The sequence below is a fragment of the Rhododendron vialii genome, chromosome 4a (assembly GCF_030253575.1).
Source record: "Rhododendron vialii isolate Sample 1 chromosome 4a, ASM3025357v1".
In the NCBI taxonomy this organism is placed as follows: Eukaryota; Viridiplantae; Streptophyta; class Magnoliopsida; order Ericales; family Ericaceae; genus Rhododendron; species Rhododendron vialii.
Genome location: NC_080560.1, coordinates 9,131,897 through 9,146,775, shown reverse-complemented (window position 1 = coordinate 9,146,775; position 14,879 = coordinate 9,131,897). Strand labels below are relative to the sequence as shown.

At 38.3% G+C, this 14,879-nt stretch overlaps 1 protein-coding gene and 1 long non-coding RNA gene across 2 annotated transcripts; one reads left to right on the top strand and one right to left on the bottom strand.

Moving 5' to 3' along the window:
- On the bottom strand, nucleotides 1–3,217 carry LOC131323632 (uncharacterized). Its single transcript, XM_058355481.1, has 3 exons — nucleotides 2,510–3,217; nucleotides 1,234–2,382; nucleotides 1–1,032 (listed from the first exon to the last, which is right to left on the bottom strand). Exons 1-3 carry the CDS (start codon nucleotides 3,215–3,217, stop codon nucleotides 1–3), a joined length of 2,889 nt encoding a protein of 962 aa, XP_058211464.1.
- Nucleotides 3,218–10,211: 6,994 nt separating this feature from the next.
- Nucleotides 10,212–12,240, top strand: LOC131323092 (uncharacterized). Its single transcript, XR_009199077.1, has 2 exons — nucleotides 10,212–10,369; nucleotides 12,156–12,240. It is a non-coding gene; the product is annotated as an uncharacterized LOC131323092 (long non-coding RNA).
- Nucleotides 12,241–14,879: the final 2,639 nt, after the last annotated feature.

Below are 14,879 nucleotides of genomic sequence, written 5' to 3'. Positions count from 1 at the left end.
TTACAACTTGAGCTTATGAATGCCATCAAGAAACACCTTGAACTCCTCCACTGAATAAATCTTGATCGTGAACTTGGTCTTCATCCACATTGCAACTCTAGTTTTAACCAAATCTCCCACCACCTCAAAACTCGTGGTAGCACTATTAAACACATAGTCATTCCGAACCAGCCATAGAGACCACAAAGTGGCATAAAAGGTTGCTTCCCACACATTTTTCTCCAGATTCCTAAACCCGATATCAAACCACCACAAAGCTAGATCAGATATCAATTTCGGACACACCCATGACATATGCCACCAATCCATAATAAATGACCAGGTATTCCAAGAAAATTGGCAGTACAAAAACAAATGCTCTGGAGTTTCGACATGCAAGGAACAAAGAGGGTAGGATACCGATTGGCCCTCTTGTACGATATTCCTATTGGACAGCAACGATCTAGTTGGAGTCCTGTCTTGAATCGCAATCCATGAAAATATTTCCACCTTAGGAGGGCAAAGGTTCTTCCAAAGAGATCCCAAAACTTGGTTCCTAGACTGAAGCATCTGTTCCCATTGCCTGTATACCGATCGTGATGAGAAGCGTTTATCATCTATCCACTTCCATTGGAGCACATCCCTCTTGGTTTGATCTAGTGTCACCAAAGCCAATCTACGATGCAGTTCCTCCGACAAGTTAGTCTCCATCACATTTAGACGCCGCTTTCTATACTGTAACTTCCACAGCATAATCCCGGATCCTTCCTTGACAGACCTGACCGAGCTCTCCTTTTGGCTAGAAATAAGGAATAGTCTAGGGAATTCCTCCTTGAGTGGCCTGTCCCTCAGCCACACATGTTCCCAGAAGGACGTTTCCGTGCCGGAATGAACTTGAATTCGAAAACCCTCATTAAGAACCAAGCCAATGCTTGAAGAGGGGTCCTTTAGTGAGCAAATATCTCTCCAGATGTTGGTAATACGTCCATTCCTTGGTAGATTAGGTAGACAAGCCCCCTGTACTAGATTATATTTCCCTTTGATAACTTTGACCTAAAGAGAATCTTTGTCTTCATTAAAACGCCACCACCATCTGGATAACAACGCGAGGTTCTGCTGTATCACTCTCCGAATTCCCAAACCACCATACTCCTTTTTCTTAGCTACTATCTCCCACTTTAGCAAATGAACCTTCTTCTTTTCAATTGTGTCACCCCAAAAGAATCATTTTTGTAGCTTCTCAATCGACTTTGCCACAGCCACGGGGATCTTGAAAATAGACATGAAATAGGTTGGCAAATTGGAGAATGATGAGTTGATAAGAGTAAGTCTCCCACCAGTGGAATTGGTTCTCCTTGTCCACACATTTAGTCTTTTCTCCATCTTTTCTAACACTGGCTTCCATGTTTTCGTCCTCCTCGAATTAGCTCCCAGGGGAAGACCTAGGTATTTGATTGGCAAAGATTCAATTTTACACCCCATAACCTGAGCGAGGGATGATACATCCACCTGAGGGATATTGACACCACACAACGAACTCTTAGAGAAGTTAATTTTCAGCCCAGACATGAGTTGGAAGCACCTTAGGATTCTCTTAATATTGGCCAACTCCTCTCTATCATTGTTACAGAAAAGAATAGTGTCGTTAGCAAATTGAAGGTGGGACACAACAACTCCATTAGCTCCAACCTTGACTCTTTTGATTATATTCCGCGCCCTTGCTCTTTCCAACATAATGTTTAGAGCTTCGACAACTATGTTGAAAAGAAAAGGGGATAACGGGTCCCCTTGCCTAAGGCCTTTCTGAGTCGTAAATTCTTTGGATGCTGACCCATTGATCAAAACAGACATGGATACCGAGGAACAACACTCCTTAATCCATCTACACCAGTTCACCCTGAATCCCAACTTTGAGAGCAAGTCCAGCAAGAATTCCCAATTAACACAGTCATAGGCCCTTTCAAAATCAATTTTCAGAATTAAGCCTCCTATATTTCTTGTCTTCCAACTATGGATTACCTCATTAGCTACCAAGACCCCATCCAGAATTTGTTTACCTCCAATAAAGGCCGCTTGAGATTCACCAATAACTAGGGGTAAGTGGGCTTTAATTCTGTTCGCTAAAACTTTAGACATCAGTTTGTAAACACAACCCACCATACTAATGGGCCTGAAATCTTTGAAAATCAATGGGCAATCCACCTTAGGAATTAAAGACACAAAGGTAGAATTGATACCTTTAGTTAGCTTTCCATTGGCATGAAACTTCGAGAAGAACAGCAAGACCAGATTCTTCATAAAGTCCCATCCCTTCTTCACAAAGGAGAAATTGAACCCATTTGGGCCCGGAGCTTTAATATTACTGCAATCCTTCAATGCAACAACAATCTCCCCCTCCTCGAACTGATTTTCAAGAAAAAGGGAGACATCCGGAATCAACTTCCTAGGGAAACGAGCCCCCGAGAGAAGGTCTAGAAACTCTCTCCTCCATGAAATTGTAACTAAAGTATTCAACTGCCACTGCCTTTACTTCCGAAGGGTCCTCTACTACTCTACCAGAGACATTGATCGACCCCACCACATCCCTTTTGTATCTATTATTTGCCACAACCTGGAAAAATCGTGTATTTTTATCCCCCTCCTTGAACCACTTTATCCTGGATTTTTGTCGCCATAGCGACTCCGTTAAGCGAGAGAGCCTCCAAAACTCAGAATTGGCTTTGCACTTTGCTGCTTTTTCAATCGGAGAGAGCTGCCTATCTTCCGCAAGAAGGTCAAACTGATGGAATTCAGCTTCAATCACTTGAAGCGCCAAGTTTACGTCCCCAAACTCTTTTTTATTCCATACATTTAGCCTCTCTTTTACTGCCTTCAATTTCTGAACCAGCTTGAACCCTGCCCATCCAAACATCAAAGTATTCTCCCATGATTCCTTTGCTAACCTCATGTAGTCTGGGTGTGATAACCAGATATCCATAAATTTGACAGGCCTAGGGCCCCAATCCCTGTTATCATCCATGATGACAACCAGACAATGGTCAGAGATAGGTCTTTCTAAACCCCATTGGAGAACTTTAAACTGTTGAATCCATTGATGAGACATCAGAAATCTATCTAGCCGGCTAAGGATAGCTTGGTCTTGGTAATTCGTCCACGTATATTTCCTCCCCAACATTGGAAGATCCTCCAATTCCATATTATTACAAAACTCCACAAAGTCCCTCATGCCCCTTTCCATCGACAAGCAACCTACCCTTTCGCCGGGATTTTTGATCTCGTTAAAGTCTCCTCCAACACACCATGGGACCTGTGAATTCCTTTTCATCCCTAACAGTTCATCTCATAAGCCTCGTCTGTCCACCACATCATTAGGAGCATAAATATTGACAAAAACACAAGGGAAAACATCATGAATCACACCTTGCACTAAAATAAAAGATTTGTGAGAAATAACAGATTCAGCTCTGAAAAAATCTTTACTCCAAATCGTTACGAAACCCCCCGAAGCTCCAACAGCGTTCGAGCAAGCAAAGTCTATATCTGTGTTTCCCCAAAGTCTCTGAATTGCAATTCTATCCAGCTGCTCCAACTTTGTCTCCTGAACACAAACCATGCTCGGCTTCCTCTTTTTAATTAACTTAGACAAGAACCTCTTTTTAATCAAACTCCCCAACCCTCTTATATTCCGGGATATGATTTGCATTGAAAAAAGACCTACCCACTTAGGTACTCCGCTAAAAGGGCGAGGAACTAACCCTCTGCTTCCCTCTCCAGCGAGAGAGAGTACTCATTTGCTTCAATCTCGATCATTGTATTCAAGATAAAATCATCCTTAGGTAAAAATTGAACACCCAACTCACCTCCAACCGCCATCGTTGCTTTAACCTCTCGAAAGACAGCAGAATCACTTTGAATCGAATCAGCTGTCGAAGAGGACACATACTCCAGTGAAGGCGGATCCTGATCAGCCTCCTCTCGAAGAGACAAAAGAGTAGATAGTTGCCGTCGTCTCCTTCTACTGCATTCGGCATTATTAAGATACACCATCAAATTGATGCTTGGAACCTGCGAGCACCTGATTATCTAGGAAGCATCTCCAATCTAAAAGCTCTCTATATCATCGGAATGGGCTAGCACAGGGGAAATAGATGACTCAGAAACATGGGAAATTTGGGCCACATCCCCAGCCAACCTAAGCTCAATAGATGGCCCACGATGCCCATCTTCCTTCCCCATCTTGGTTAGTGATTGGGCTAGAGGATCATGTGACAACAGGGCCACATCTCCAACCAACCCAACCTCCTTAACTTGCCCACCAAGCCCATTTCCACCACAAAGATCTGCCTCCCCCATCAGGGCCAGCGGTTGGGCTAAAAGGCCCAAGTCCACACCACCCTCCAACTCATCCAACGAATCACCAACTTGTGATTCAAACTCCCCAGGCAGAGCAGACAAAGTCTTCTCAAGCATTAAATGCTTGATTGGCCTTATGTGTTGGGAAGCCCTGCCACCAGCCCCCTGTTTATCCTTCCCATGCATAGCAGCACCATCAGCTAAATTGTCCCATCTTGCACCAACCACCCCTTGTCTATTGGTTCTTACCAACTCATGCCTTTCCACGTCACCATCTTCCCCTTGCCTTTCGACTGAACCAGTTGCCATGGAAGCTTCCCATCGAGGTTTCTTCTGACACAGATTCATAGTAAGATCAAACTCTTCCATTTCATCTGGACTCACGAACGAAGAGTCCTCTGACACTTTAACTTCAAAAACAACCCCCTCCACCTGAATTTGAATCCACTGATCAATGTGGTGGATTGCTTTGGAAGAAATACGAACTCTCCCCTTTGCAAAGGACTCATCACGCAGGGTAACTTCATCCAACTTGATGAAATGGCCCCAAATCTCTCCAATCTGTTGAAACGTTCTGGCATTCCACCCATTCAATGGCACTCCACGGCAGGTTAGCCAAATGAATCGCTCAAAACTTACTGGTTCCCCCTTCCAAGGTTTCACAGACTCAAACCATAACTTCATCCAAGGATGCCGAATAAGGGCATCTCTTTTCTCCTGGTTTGGAAATGTTACCAATACCTCCCTCTCGCCCAAAGACCTAAATTGAGCCACCCCATCAGTTTCCAAGCTAAAGCTCACTTTTAAGGTCTTCATAGATACCACTCTTTGCATGACTGCTACCGCACTCTTAAACAGCCACCCATTATAGCAAGAGGCGATATTAAGTTTGATTTTACGGTCCGTTCCCTGTTTCGAGGATTCACCTTTCAGAACTTGAGCAAAGGAGCAGCCATGGCTGCGGAGAGCTCCACTGGGCTCAAGTCTATCTATATGAGCAATGCCCTTGTCCTTCACCAGTTGCACCTTCCCAATCTGAAAACCCGGAGCTGGCCTATTGGGTTTAGCCTCACAATACCCAAAAGATGCCTCTTTCACAAACAATCTTTCATTGTCCACCCACACCCCATTCAACCTTGAAACCGCCACACCAGCTGACACAGAGCAGTCGAACCTAACAAATCCAAATCTGTTTCCTGTTCGTTTACTCCTTTTCCTCGAAATAAAAGCATCCTTCACCACAACAAACTTAGCAAAGGTTCTTTGTAACCACAGTTGGTCCCTGTGATCAGGGATATTATCCACAAATAGAGTCACAATACCCCTGTTTCCTGTCTGTTTGGTACCTTGATTCCTATGCTTTCTGATCACCGGAATCCAACCTCCATCGAAACTTCCAGTTGCATCCGTTCTTGTCTCTCTCTCTCTCTCTCTCTCTCTCTCTCTCTCTCTCTCTCTCTTAAGATCTCCATTACCAGTTTGCGAAGGTTTCCTTCTTGGGTAGGTTTCTTTGTTTTCGTTCTTATCTTATCTTATCTTATCTTTTGATTTGTTTCTTTCTTCGTGTGTAGAATTTGTTGATGTCAGGTGCATATGTCTGGATTTGAGCAGATAAGGTGTCTTGATTGAAGAAAATATCGTATCCATACAGTTTACGTACGTGTCTGATATTTCTGATATGTATGTTTGTTGTTACATAGATATGTATAGTAACTTGTGGGTTCTTTATATTGTAATTTGCGAATTTTTGATTTACGTACGTGGATTTGAATAGATGGAGAGTCCCAGATTGAAAAAGTATGACATGCATCTGTTATACATGAGAGTGTGATAATTTGTAAGCTTGGGTGCATAACTGCATATACTTGTGTTGGAGTAGATAGGATGGCCCAAGTTTGTAATTGGGTCGTCTTCTTTTTTTTACATTTATCAATTATATAGTTATGTATGTGCTTATTAGAAAATTGAAATGTATGTATGCGTCTATGGGTTTTGGTTGCAGATATTTGGGTTGAGCAGGTAGAGAGTTTCAAGTTTGAATTTGATAACATTTGGCTGAAACTGCCATCTTTCTTCACCTCATCGCGAGAAATCCGGAGACTAAGCTTCCAGAAGGACCATGGGTAAATTTTGAAATATTATCATCTTTAGCTTCCAATCCCATAGATGCTACTGTCATCTACTTCTGCATCTGGAAAGGTCAAAGCTTCAATTAAAGTTGCGGTAAAAACATTAAAAATAGGGTAAACGTTGAACAAACTTAAATTTTGTGGAACTGAACTTGCTCTTAGACATGCCATAGTCCAGGAAAATCGCATATATAGTTTCTCTCATGAGGCTTGTACGTGGTTTCTGATTTGCTGCGCGCATGTGGCTCGGCTTGGGGAAAGGGGGGGTATGCTTGCCGTTATTTGCCGATTGACCTGTGATTTAATTTTCTATTTGTTGTCTCAGTAGTGACAACAATTGGTCTCCATCCTTGGGGTACTGAATGTAGCTCAAAATGTGGATGTCTAGCCACCTATTTTCCTAGCATTGTTCCTAATTGATCTGCGTTAGCTTGTTAGTTTAACTCATTGGTTCTTTCAGTTGTTATTGGCTTATTTTGATTCTAGCTAGAAGTTCTTTCAAAATTTTTACGAGGCCAATCATCTCCTTTTTCACATGTACAGCCTAGATTTATTGGATGCTAATTTCTCATTGATATCTTGCAGCTGTTTCCCGTTGTACGACTTCAGCTATATATACAATTATCTCATGGCTTCTCCCAGGGGTTCAGTTGACAGGTAGATCAATTGCTTCAGTTATTGGTTCGGCAATTTCTTACTTTGTTTTCAAACACATTGTACAGTAACTTGGCAATTTGGCATATTTATGTAGCCTTCTTGTGATGCAGCTTTCGTCATAAAAATTAAGGAAGGATGCTACAATCCTAAGATGTCACCTGTTATACCAAGAAACAAATGGTGAAAAGGATCACAGGTTATGCATATAATCCTTGATTTAAATTCATCATCAGATTAAGTTTTTAAGATCATAAACTGAATGGAGCTCGTAAATGCTCATTTCCGGGCACGTGCCCGACACTCAATCCAAAATCTCCTACGTTTGCTCAATGTTTTGAATACGTTTGGGCACTAAATCTGATGCCTTTGAACAATCTTGGCAAAACAGACATCGGAGCAAATTCTTTTGGTGTGCAGGATTTGCAACCATGTCTATTTTTATAACACTAGCATTACCTAACGTTCAGGGCAAATCTTTTGGTTTGTGTGATTGGCTTCATCTGATTTCTTTTGTAATTTTGAAACTTTTCCTTCTTCCACTTCGGTGTGTTGGGTCTGTAATTTGATTAGTCTGTGAGTAGGTTTAGATGCTTAGTTTTGATTTTTATTTGGGGTTCTCATTTTCTTGGTTTGGATTGTTGGGTTTTGGATCTGGGGAATTATATTTTTTGAGATGGGTTTCTATTTTCTAGGGTTAGGTGTTGTGGTGTTCGATTAGTGGTTTCAAGTTTTGGAGTTGAGAATTAGGGCGGACTCCACAAACTTGATCCAAGATTCAATTGAAACTTGATTTTTGATGGTGAATTTTTTATAAAAAATTGTTGGGAAGTCCACTATAGTATATTTGTAACCCACTAAATTCACTTCTAAATTTCATAACCCCTCTAGTCCATTAATTAGGTTTTGGTGAGGCCTTAAGTCCAATTCAATTAAAAAAGGAATTAGTTCAGGACCAAAATACCCTTATCTTAAAAAACTGTTAATCTGATATATCTCACTCCTATAAAATCTCCCATATCCCACTCCTATAAAATCTCCTATATTCACGTTGTTCCCATATCCAGAAGGGAAACAGAGTCCAAACGAGAGAGAGAGAGAGAGAGAGAGAGAGAGAGAGAGAGAGAGAGAGAAGATTACCCTTTCCATTCAAATTCCATATTTTTAGCCCATTATCCGTTCTACGTTTGAAATCTCAGCAGTTACGTTGGAATAAAGCGACAAAAGATTCTCTTTTTCTGATACACTGTATATAACGTAATTGTACATATATAACGTTATAAACTCGTTCATCAGTTCTCATTTAACGTGCGATACTTATATTTTACGTTATATACTTATTCATCGGCTCGCATTTAACGTTATATGAGTTTTTGAAATCTCTTTTTAATTATAATACAAGAACATATAACATTCCACGTTTACATCTGAACGTACATATATTAACATAAAATGGTATATGTTATATATTTTTTTTGGAGTTTCGCTGCACATAAACTCCCATATAATATTATATTTGTACTTTATTGAATTGGTCCGCGCAGCGGCCTCAATGACTTGCTTCGAGTAACAATATATGTTCTTTTTTTGTTGGGAGGTACAGAAGTCAGTAGCTTTCATATAATGTTATATGTTTTATTTTTTTGGAGTTTCACAGCACAGAAACTCACATATAACGTTATATGTTCTACTTTATTGAATTGGTCCGCGCAGCGGCTTCATTGACTTGCTTCTGATAACCGTATATAAATAATTTTATATATGTTACAATGCAAAAACAAACAAACAACCTTATATGTATTATTTTGCCATATAAATAAATACACACAAAAAAACGTAATAAGTGTGACAAAAAATAAACATATAACCTTATAACGTTATACATGAGATTCTGTCCTTTTTAACTCTAAAAAAAAAGGGAAAAAGAAGAAGAAGAGATCTCGTAACGTCTTTCCCTTTGTCACCGTTGCCTTCTTCACAGTCGACTTTACATGTAACTTAATACTCTTCACCCTTTGAACAACTGCACAAATAATAAGTCAGTAAGGCCGCTACGCGGACCAATTCAATAAAGTAGAACATATAATGATCAGAGTTTGATATAACCATATATACTCGCAATTAAAACACTAAATTAACCATATATGTTAATCATATAGGCCTGAATATATAACCATATATGTTTTTTAACAGCAGCAAAAAAAGTACAAAAAACATTCAAAAGCAACCAAAAAAACAGTTTTAGTGCAATTGGACTACCGTTTATAGACTTGAATATATAACCATATATTTCTATGTGCATAAATATACAACCATAACCATGTATAACTATATATATAACCATATATGTTACCCAACAGCAGCTAATCAAAAGTACAAAAAACAAAACCCTAACATATCTGAATATATAACCATATATGGTACCCAACAACAGCTAAACAAACGTATAAAAAAACAAAACCTTAGCAGATCTGAATATATAACCCTTCACAAAAAAGGATAAAGAAAGGTAGAGAATGATTCTTATGCTTTTACTGGTGTATAAACCCTTCAAATGTAAAGAACCATACCGAGGGACACAAGGTGACGAAGATCGAGTTATTTTTTACGATTTGGAAGGGCACCTGATGTTTTGAACAGATATATGATGATGAAGGTGTCGGCGACGGTGGTAGCGGTGATGGAGGGCGGGAACTCGGCCATGGTGGTAACGACCATGGATGGCGACGAAGGGCAGAGAGGAGGAGGAGGAGGAGGAGTGCACCGCGACGAGCAGGCAAGGAGTGAACCAGCGGCAGTGAGTAATCGGCAGGGACGGGGAATGGGCTGGATCGTTTGGAAAAGAGGGGGGGGGGGGGGGGGGGGGGGGGGGGATGGGGCTTTATAAGGGGATTAAATGGATAAATAGATATGTTTGAAATTGAGGAAATAACGGGGCAAATTTTTTTTTTTCAAAACAGGGGGTATATTAGACTAATCAAGATTATTATATCCTTATTAATAGGTTAGTGGACTTAGGAGGTTATAGAATTTAGAAATGGACTTAGTGGGTTTGGAAAGTGGTATAGTGGACTTATGAAAAATTCTCCCAATTTTTTATCCACGTTAATTGTGATTGCTAGATTAATGAGCTGTGCATGTTTGATCAATGCTCTTTCCTTGTAGGATGATAATTTATAGAGAATCATTTGATTATTTTTTTAGGTGGGATTTGAAGCTGTATTTAAGAAATGGACAGAATTCAGCCACCCCTGGTAAGCATTTCTTCTTCCATTACTTCTTTGATTAGTGCTCTCTATGGTTTGGAAATGTGTGACAGAGATGTTTGACTTTTGCATGCTCTGGGATTACTTATTGTCTTATTTATGTGTTGAGTGGTTGGTTCTTTTTCTTTTTGGTAGCAATAATCCTTGAATTATCTAGCAATGTTATCTCTTTTTACTTTCTTAGTTCTTTTACAAGTTGTGAAATAGAGGTATCGAGAACGTATTAGCCAAAACGATTATGGACCTCATAACAGTTAATAACTTCGTATTATTGAATTTGTTTGATTAGTTGTACAGTGATCAAGTTGATTTGAATCGTATAATGTAAGTTTTGTTAAGGTTAAATTTTCGTAGTCGTCCCTCTAGTTTTACGGTTGTCTCAATTTCGTCCCTCTAGTTTCAATTGTCTCAATTTCGTCTCTGTAGTTTGTTTTACGTTTCAAATTGGTAAAATCGTTAACACCGTTAAAGAAACTAACGGAAAAAATATGATTAAAAAATTAAGTGCTATAATTTTCAATCCGGTTTAACCGGTGTGAAGATCTTATTTTTTTGATCATTTTATCTTAAATAGTTATAATGGATTTTTGGCTCTAAGGCCTTTCAATGAGCACCCTAAGAGAGCCCTGAAACTAAATAAGGAGTCTTTGGGTGCTCGTTGAAAGGCCTTAGAGCCATAAATTCATTACAACCATCTAGGATAAAATGATCAAAAAAATAAGATCTTCACATCGGTTCAACCGGATTGAAAATTGGAGAACTTAATTTTTTAATCATATTTTTTCCGTTAGTTTCGTTAGCGGTGTTAACGATTTTACCAATTTGGAACGTAAAACAAACTACAGGGACGAAATTGAGACAATTAAAACTGGAGGGATGAAATTGAGACAACCATAAAACTAGAGGGATGACTACGAAAATTTGCCCTTTTGTTAATTACCGGTCATTTTGGGGGGCAAATTTTCGACAAACTGTTCTTCCTATTTCAATTGGGGTCCCTTGATGTGTTTATATTACCACTGTTTCAATGAGTTTTTAAGATCTTGATCAAGCAAGAAGATGCTATTAATTTGTTTGATTTATCTCCTTTTTGATGTTCTATTTGAATAATGAAAAATTGAATATCATTGATAGCATACAGTAAAATAACCACAAACAATAAAAAGCCCCAAATTTTACGTCTTAGCTCTGTGCTTGCTGTCATGACGCATACACAAGGCATAGAGGACAATGTGTTATATAGAGGTTCCGTCATTTTGATATTATGGGTGAATAGATCGATGTTCAAAACTCCAATACTGTTATACCGCTCTCCAATTTTCCACTTCACTTTCACTGTTATACCCTTCTTGAATTTTTCCGCTTCACTTCGCAAACTCCAACACTGTCTTGAGTCTTGACACGTTCACAAACCCAATTTTCCTTTGTTTCATTATGTTATTAATACATTAAGTTGAATTTCACTAATATCACTCTTGTTCCGTATCCATTGATTCTTTTGGTTTCAATGTTAAGACTATTGTGCTCTCATTTAAATGGATTAGATTATTGTCAATTTACTTGCCTCTCTATCCAATTTTGAATCATTTGTTCAGACTCTCGACGTACATTCTTTCTCTCTCTGTTATATTAATGTTTATTTTTGGTAAATTCATTATTATTATTTTTTTGTGTGTGTGACTACCTCGGTGATGGAAAGTGGAATTTTCACACTCATAATATTCTTTTGATTTTTGGCTTATGTGGTTCTTTATCTGTTATTTTTTTTGGTTAGGAAGAAGGATCTTGGCAGATACAAATGCATTGATGGACATGTATCAAACAATTACCAGTAATCCACACTCTCTGCATAGGTAGTAGTCAATAAATTTACACTTTCCATGCCCCAGAATTTGATCAAGAACAACCTACCAAATGCTTCAGTTGGAATTTTTGTACGTAGAAGATATACACAAGACAAGTAGAAAATAAGAATCAGCTTGTGAATCTGGTCCCATCAGCACTCTAGAACCCAGGTTGTCATGCAACCATGCCTTTATTTTTCCATCAGTTGCTGTTAAGATAAATTGTGCCGCTCTTTTGTCCACATGCTTTCTTAGGCTTTGTGTTCGTTTTTCAATCTCTGAGTGTATTTATGATTCCACGCATTTTACTTGTTTTAATAACTTTTGGTTATTCATGGAAAGTGGGCTAAGCGATGGTGAATTTTTGAATGTGTATTGGTTACAGTTGTTGAATATTTGCCCATATACATAATGTGCATCAAAATTATGCATAACAACCTTATGAAGACATCTTTTGCGTAACAAATTTATGTAGACAACTTAGGCATATCAAACTTGTGCATTCAACTTCTGTTCCACTCACCTTCGTTTACGATTTCGAAAACCGTTCTCCACAACGGGCATGACGGACGTGCCTTGCACATCGCGATTCACCTAGTTATAAAAAAAAAAGTCCCCAAGCCAAAAAGTTTTTACTTTGGCTTATTGTTTGGTCTAATGATATCTTTTTTGAACCTTTTTCTTTATATTTAGTCGTCTTTTAAGTTGATTTTTTTCTCTCATCAAAACGGATTAGCGAAGTTAATTCTCTTGATCAAAAGTTTAAAAAAAATTATGAAAGCCGAAGAATAGATCAATTATTAGTCAAGAAATTTCAAATGGTTTCTTTAGCATATTAGTAATGTTGAAAAAGAGGAATGTTATCGATCGGTAAGAAGAAAGTGATTACGGCTCACTCAATAGCCTCTCTTCTTTTTTCGGGTTTATGTTTGATAATTAATTCCTTAAATGATGTTCCAAAAATTCATGAGTGCACACGAGCAAACAAATTTTCATATAAGCTTCATGTTTATTTGGTCAACTCTTAAATCTTAGGTTTCGCTAGGTAGCTAGGGGCAGTTTTGTGTAATTAAAAAAAGTTTATCTTTTCAAAACAAAATTGATTACTCTACCATTAATTGTATCACATTTTCCATGGAAAGTGGTGTAATGGGGAGCAATTAACCTGATTTTATCGTGTGCCTATTGTAACAAAACCAGCCCTACCTTATAATATGAGCGTTAAAAAGTCTGGGCTTTTTACGTGTCTCATTAATTACTCGCTGGCGTAGCTTCACTTCTTTGATTCCCCCTCTCTATTATCTAGCCCTACCCCATAATGTGAGCATTAAAAAGTCCGGGCTTTTTACGTGTGGGTCTAGAAAAGCAGGAAATAATTTCCATTAAGGAATGACACAAATTTGGAAATAATTCTCACTAAGGAATGACACAAATTTTATTTACCACTAACTCCACCCTAGAGTGTCATTGTGTCATATGACTGTCATCATCTCGCTACTGCATAACCACCACTATCACCACCACGTACAACTCTCCACCCCGTGCCGATCAAAAAAAAAAAAAAAACTCTCACCCCGAGCACCACTTTCAGTTCACCATCACCAAAATCACTTCACCACCACTGCCACCAAGTACGTTGAGAATGTTCTCAATTGTTTGGGTCGAGAATATTCTCGAACACGTTGAGAATGTTCTCAGCTTTTTGGATTGAGAATATTCTCAAATTTAAAAATTCTCAATTGTTTGGTTTGAGAATATTCTCAAACACATTGAGAACATTCTCAATTTTTTGGATTGAGAATGTTCTCAACAATAGTGGTGATGGAGTACTATTTTTGGTATAAAAAATTTGACTTACCTTAAGCGTGTATTTCTTGATTTGGACCTGACCCGGTGGAGATTACTTTTGATTTTATGTACCATAAATGGTTTTTATTATTTATTGGGACTTTCTTAAGAAAAAAAAATGCACAAATCCTAGCGCAAGCACTCGCATCGAGTCGGTAACCCTAACAGCACAAGCACAACACTTATATTATTTTTTTAACCCACTCACTTCTAGTTCATAACCAAAATAAAGGGCCCATTGCCATATTTCACTCTCTTTGTCTCCCCCTCTGTTTTCCGCTATTCACTTCACTCCATTACATTTTTTTTTTGTGTAATCTCCATTTTCGAGATGAATATTTAAAAACTTCTAAAAATAAAGAATGGTTATGTCACTATTTTAGAAAGTGATATTATAAATATATTATATCACAGTTTTTTAGATGACTGATATTATTTATCTATTGCAATCTTTTTAATTACGAATTTTTAAAAACTGACATCTTTTCACTTTTTCAAGCATTATCTTTTAACAATATTGTAGTAGTGAATTAGTTAATGCACCCAAAACTCCATGGAACAGAACTTGAAAACTACACCAACAAAAATAAAAAATGAAAAAAATAACACTACCCAATTCATCATTCGTAGGCGTTGATGACCAAATGTAGCCTATTCAACCATTACATATATACCCACCAAGTTAATGGCCAAAATTGAAATATAAAAAGAACAAAACATAAGTGGGATAGGAATGATAAGAAAAGTGAACCAATGGGAGAACTAGATATTGAAATGTTAAACTTCTAGTAATGGATTTGAAGAAA

Coding starts and splice junctions, on each gene's coding strand:
- LOC131323632 (XM_058355481.1), bottom strand. CDS start 3,217: ATGGAAAGGGGCATGAGGGACTTTGTGGAGTTTTGTAATAATATGGAA. Junction 2,383..2,509: donor TAGTAGAGGACCCTTCGGAA/GTAAAGGCAGTG, acceptor CTTGAAAATCAG/TTCGAGGAGGGGGAGATTGT. Junction 1,033..1,233: donor TCAAGATCCCCGTGGCTGTG/GCAAAGTCGATT, acceptor GATTCTCTTTAG/GTCAAAGTTATCAAAGGGAA.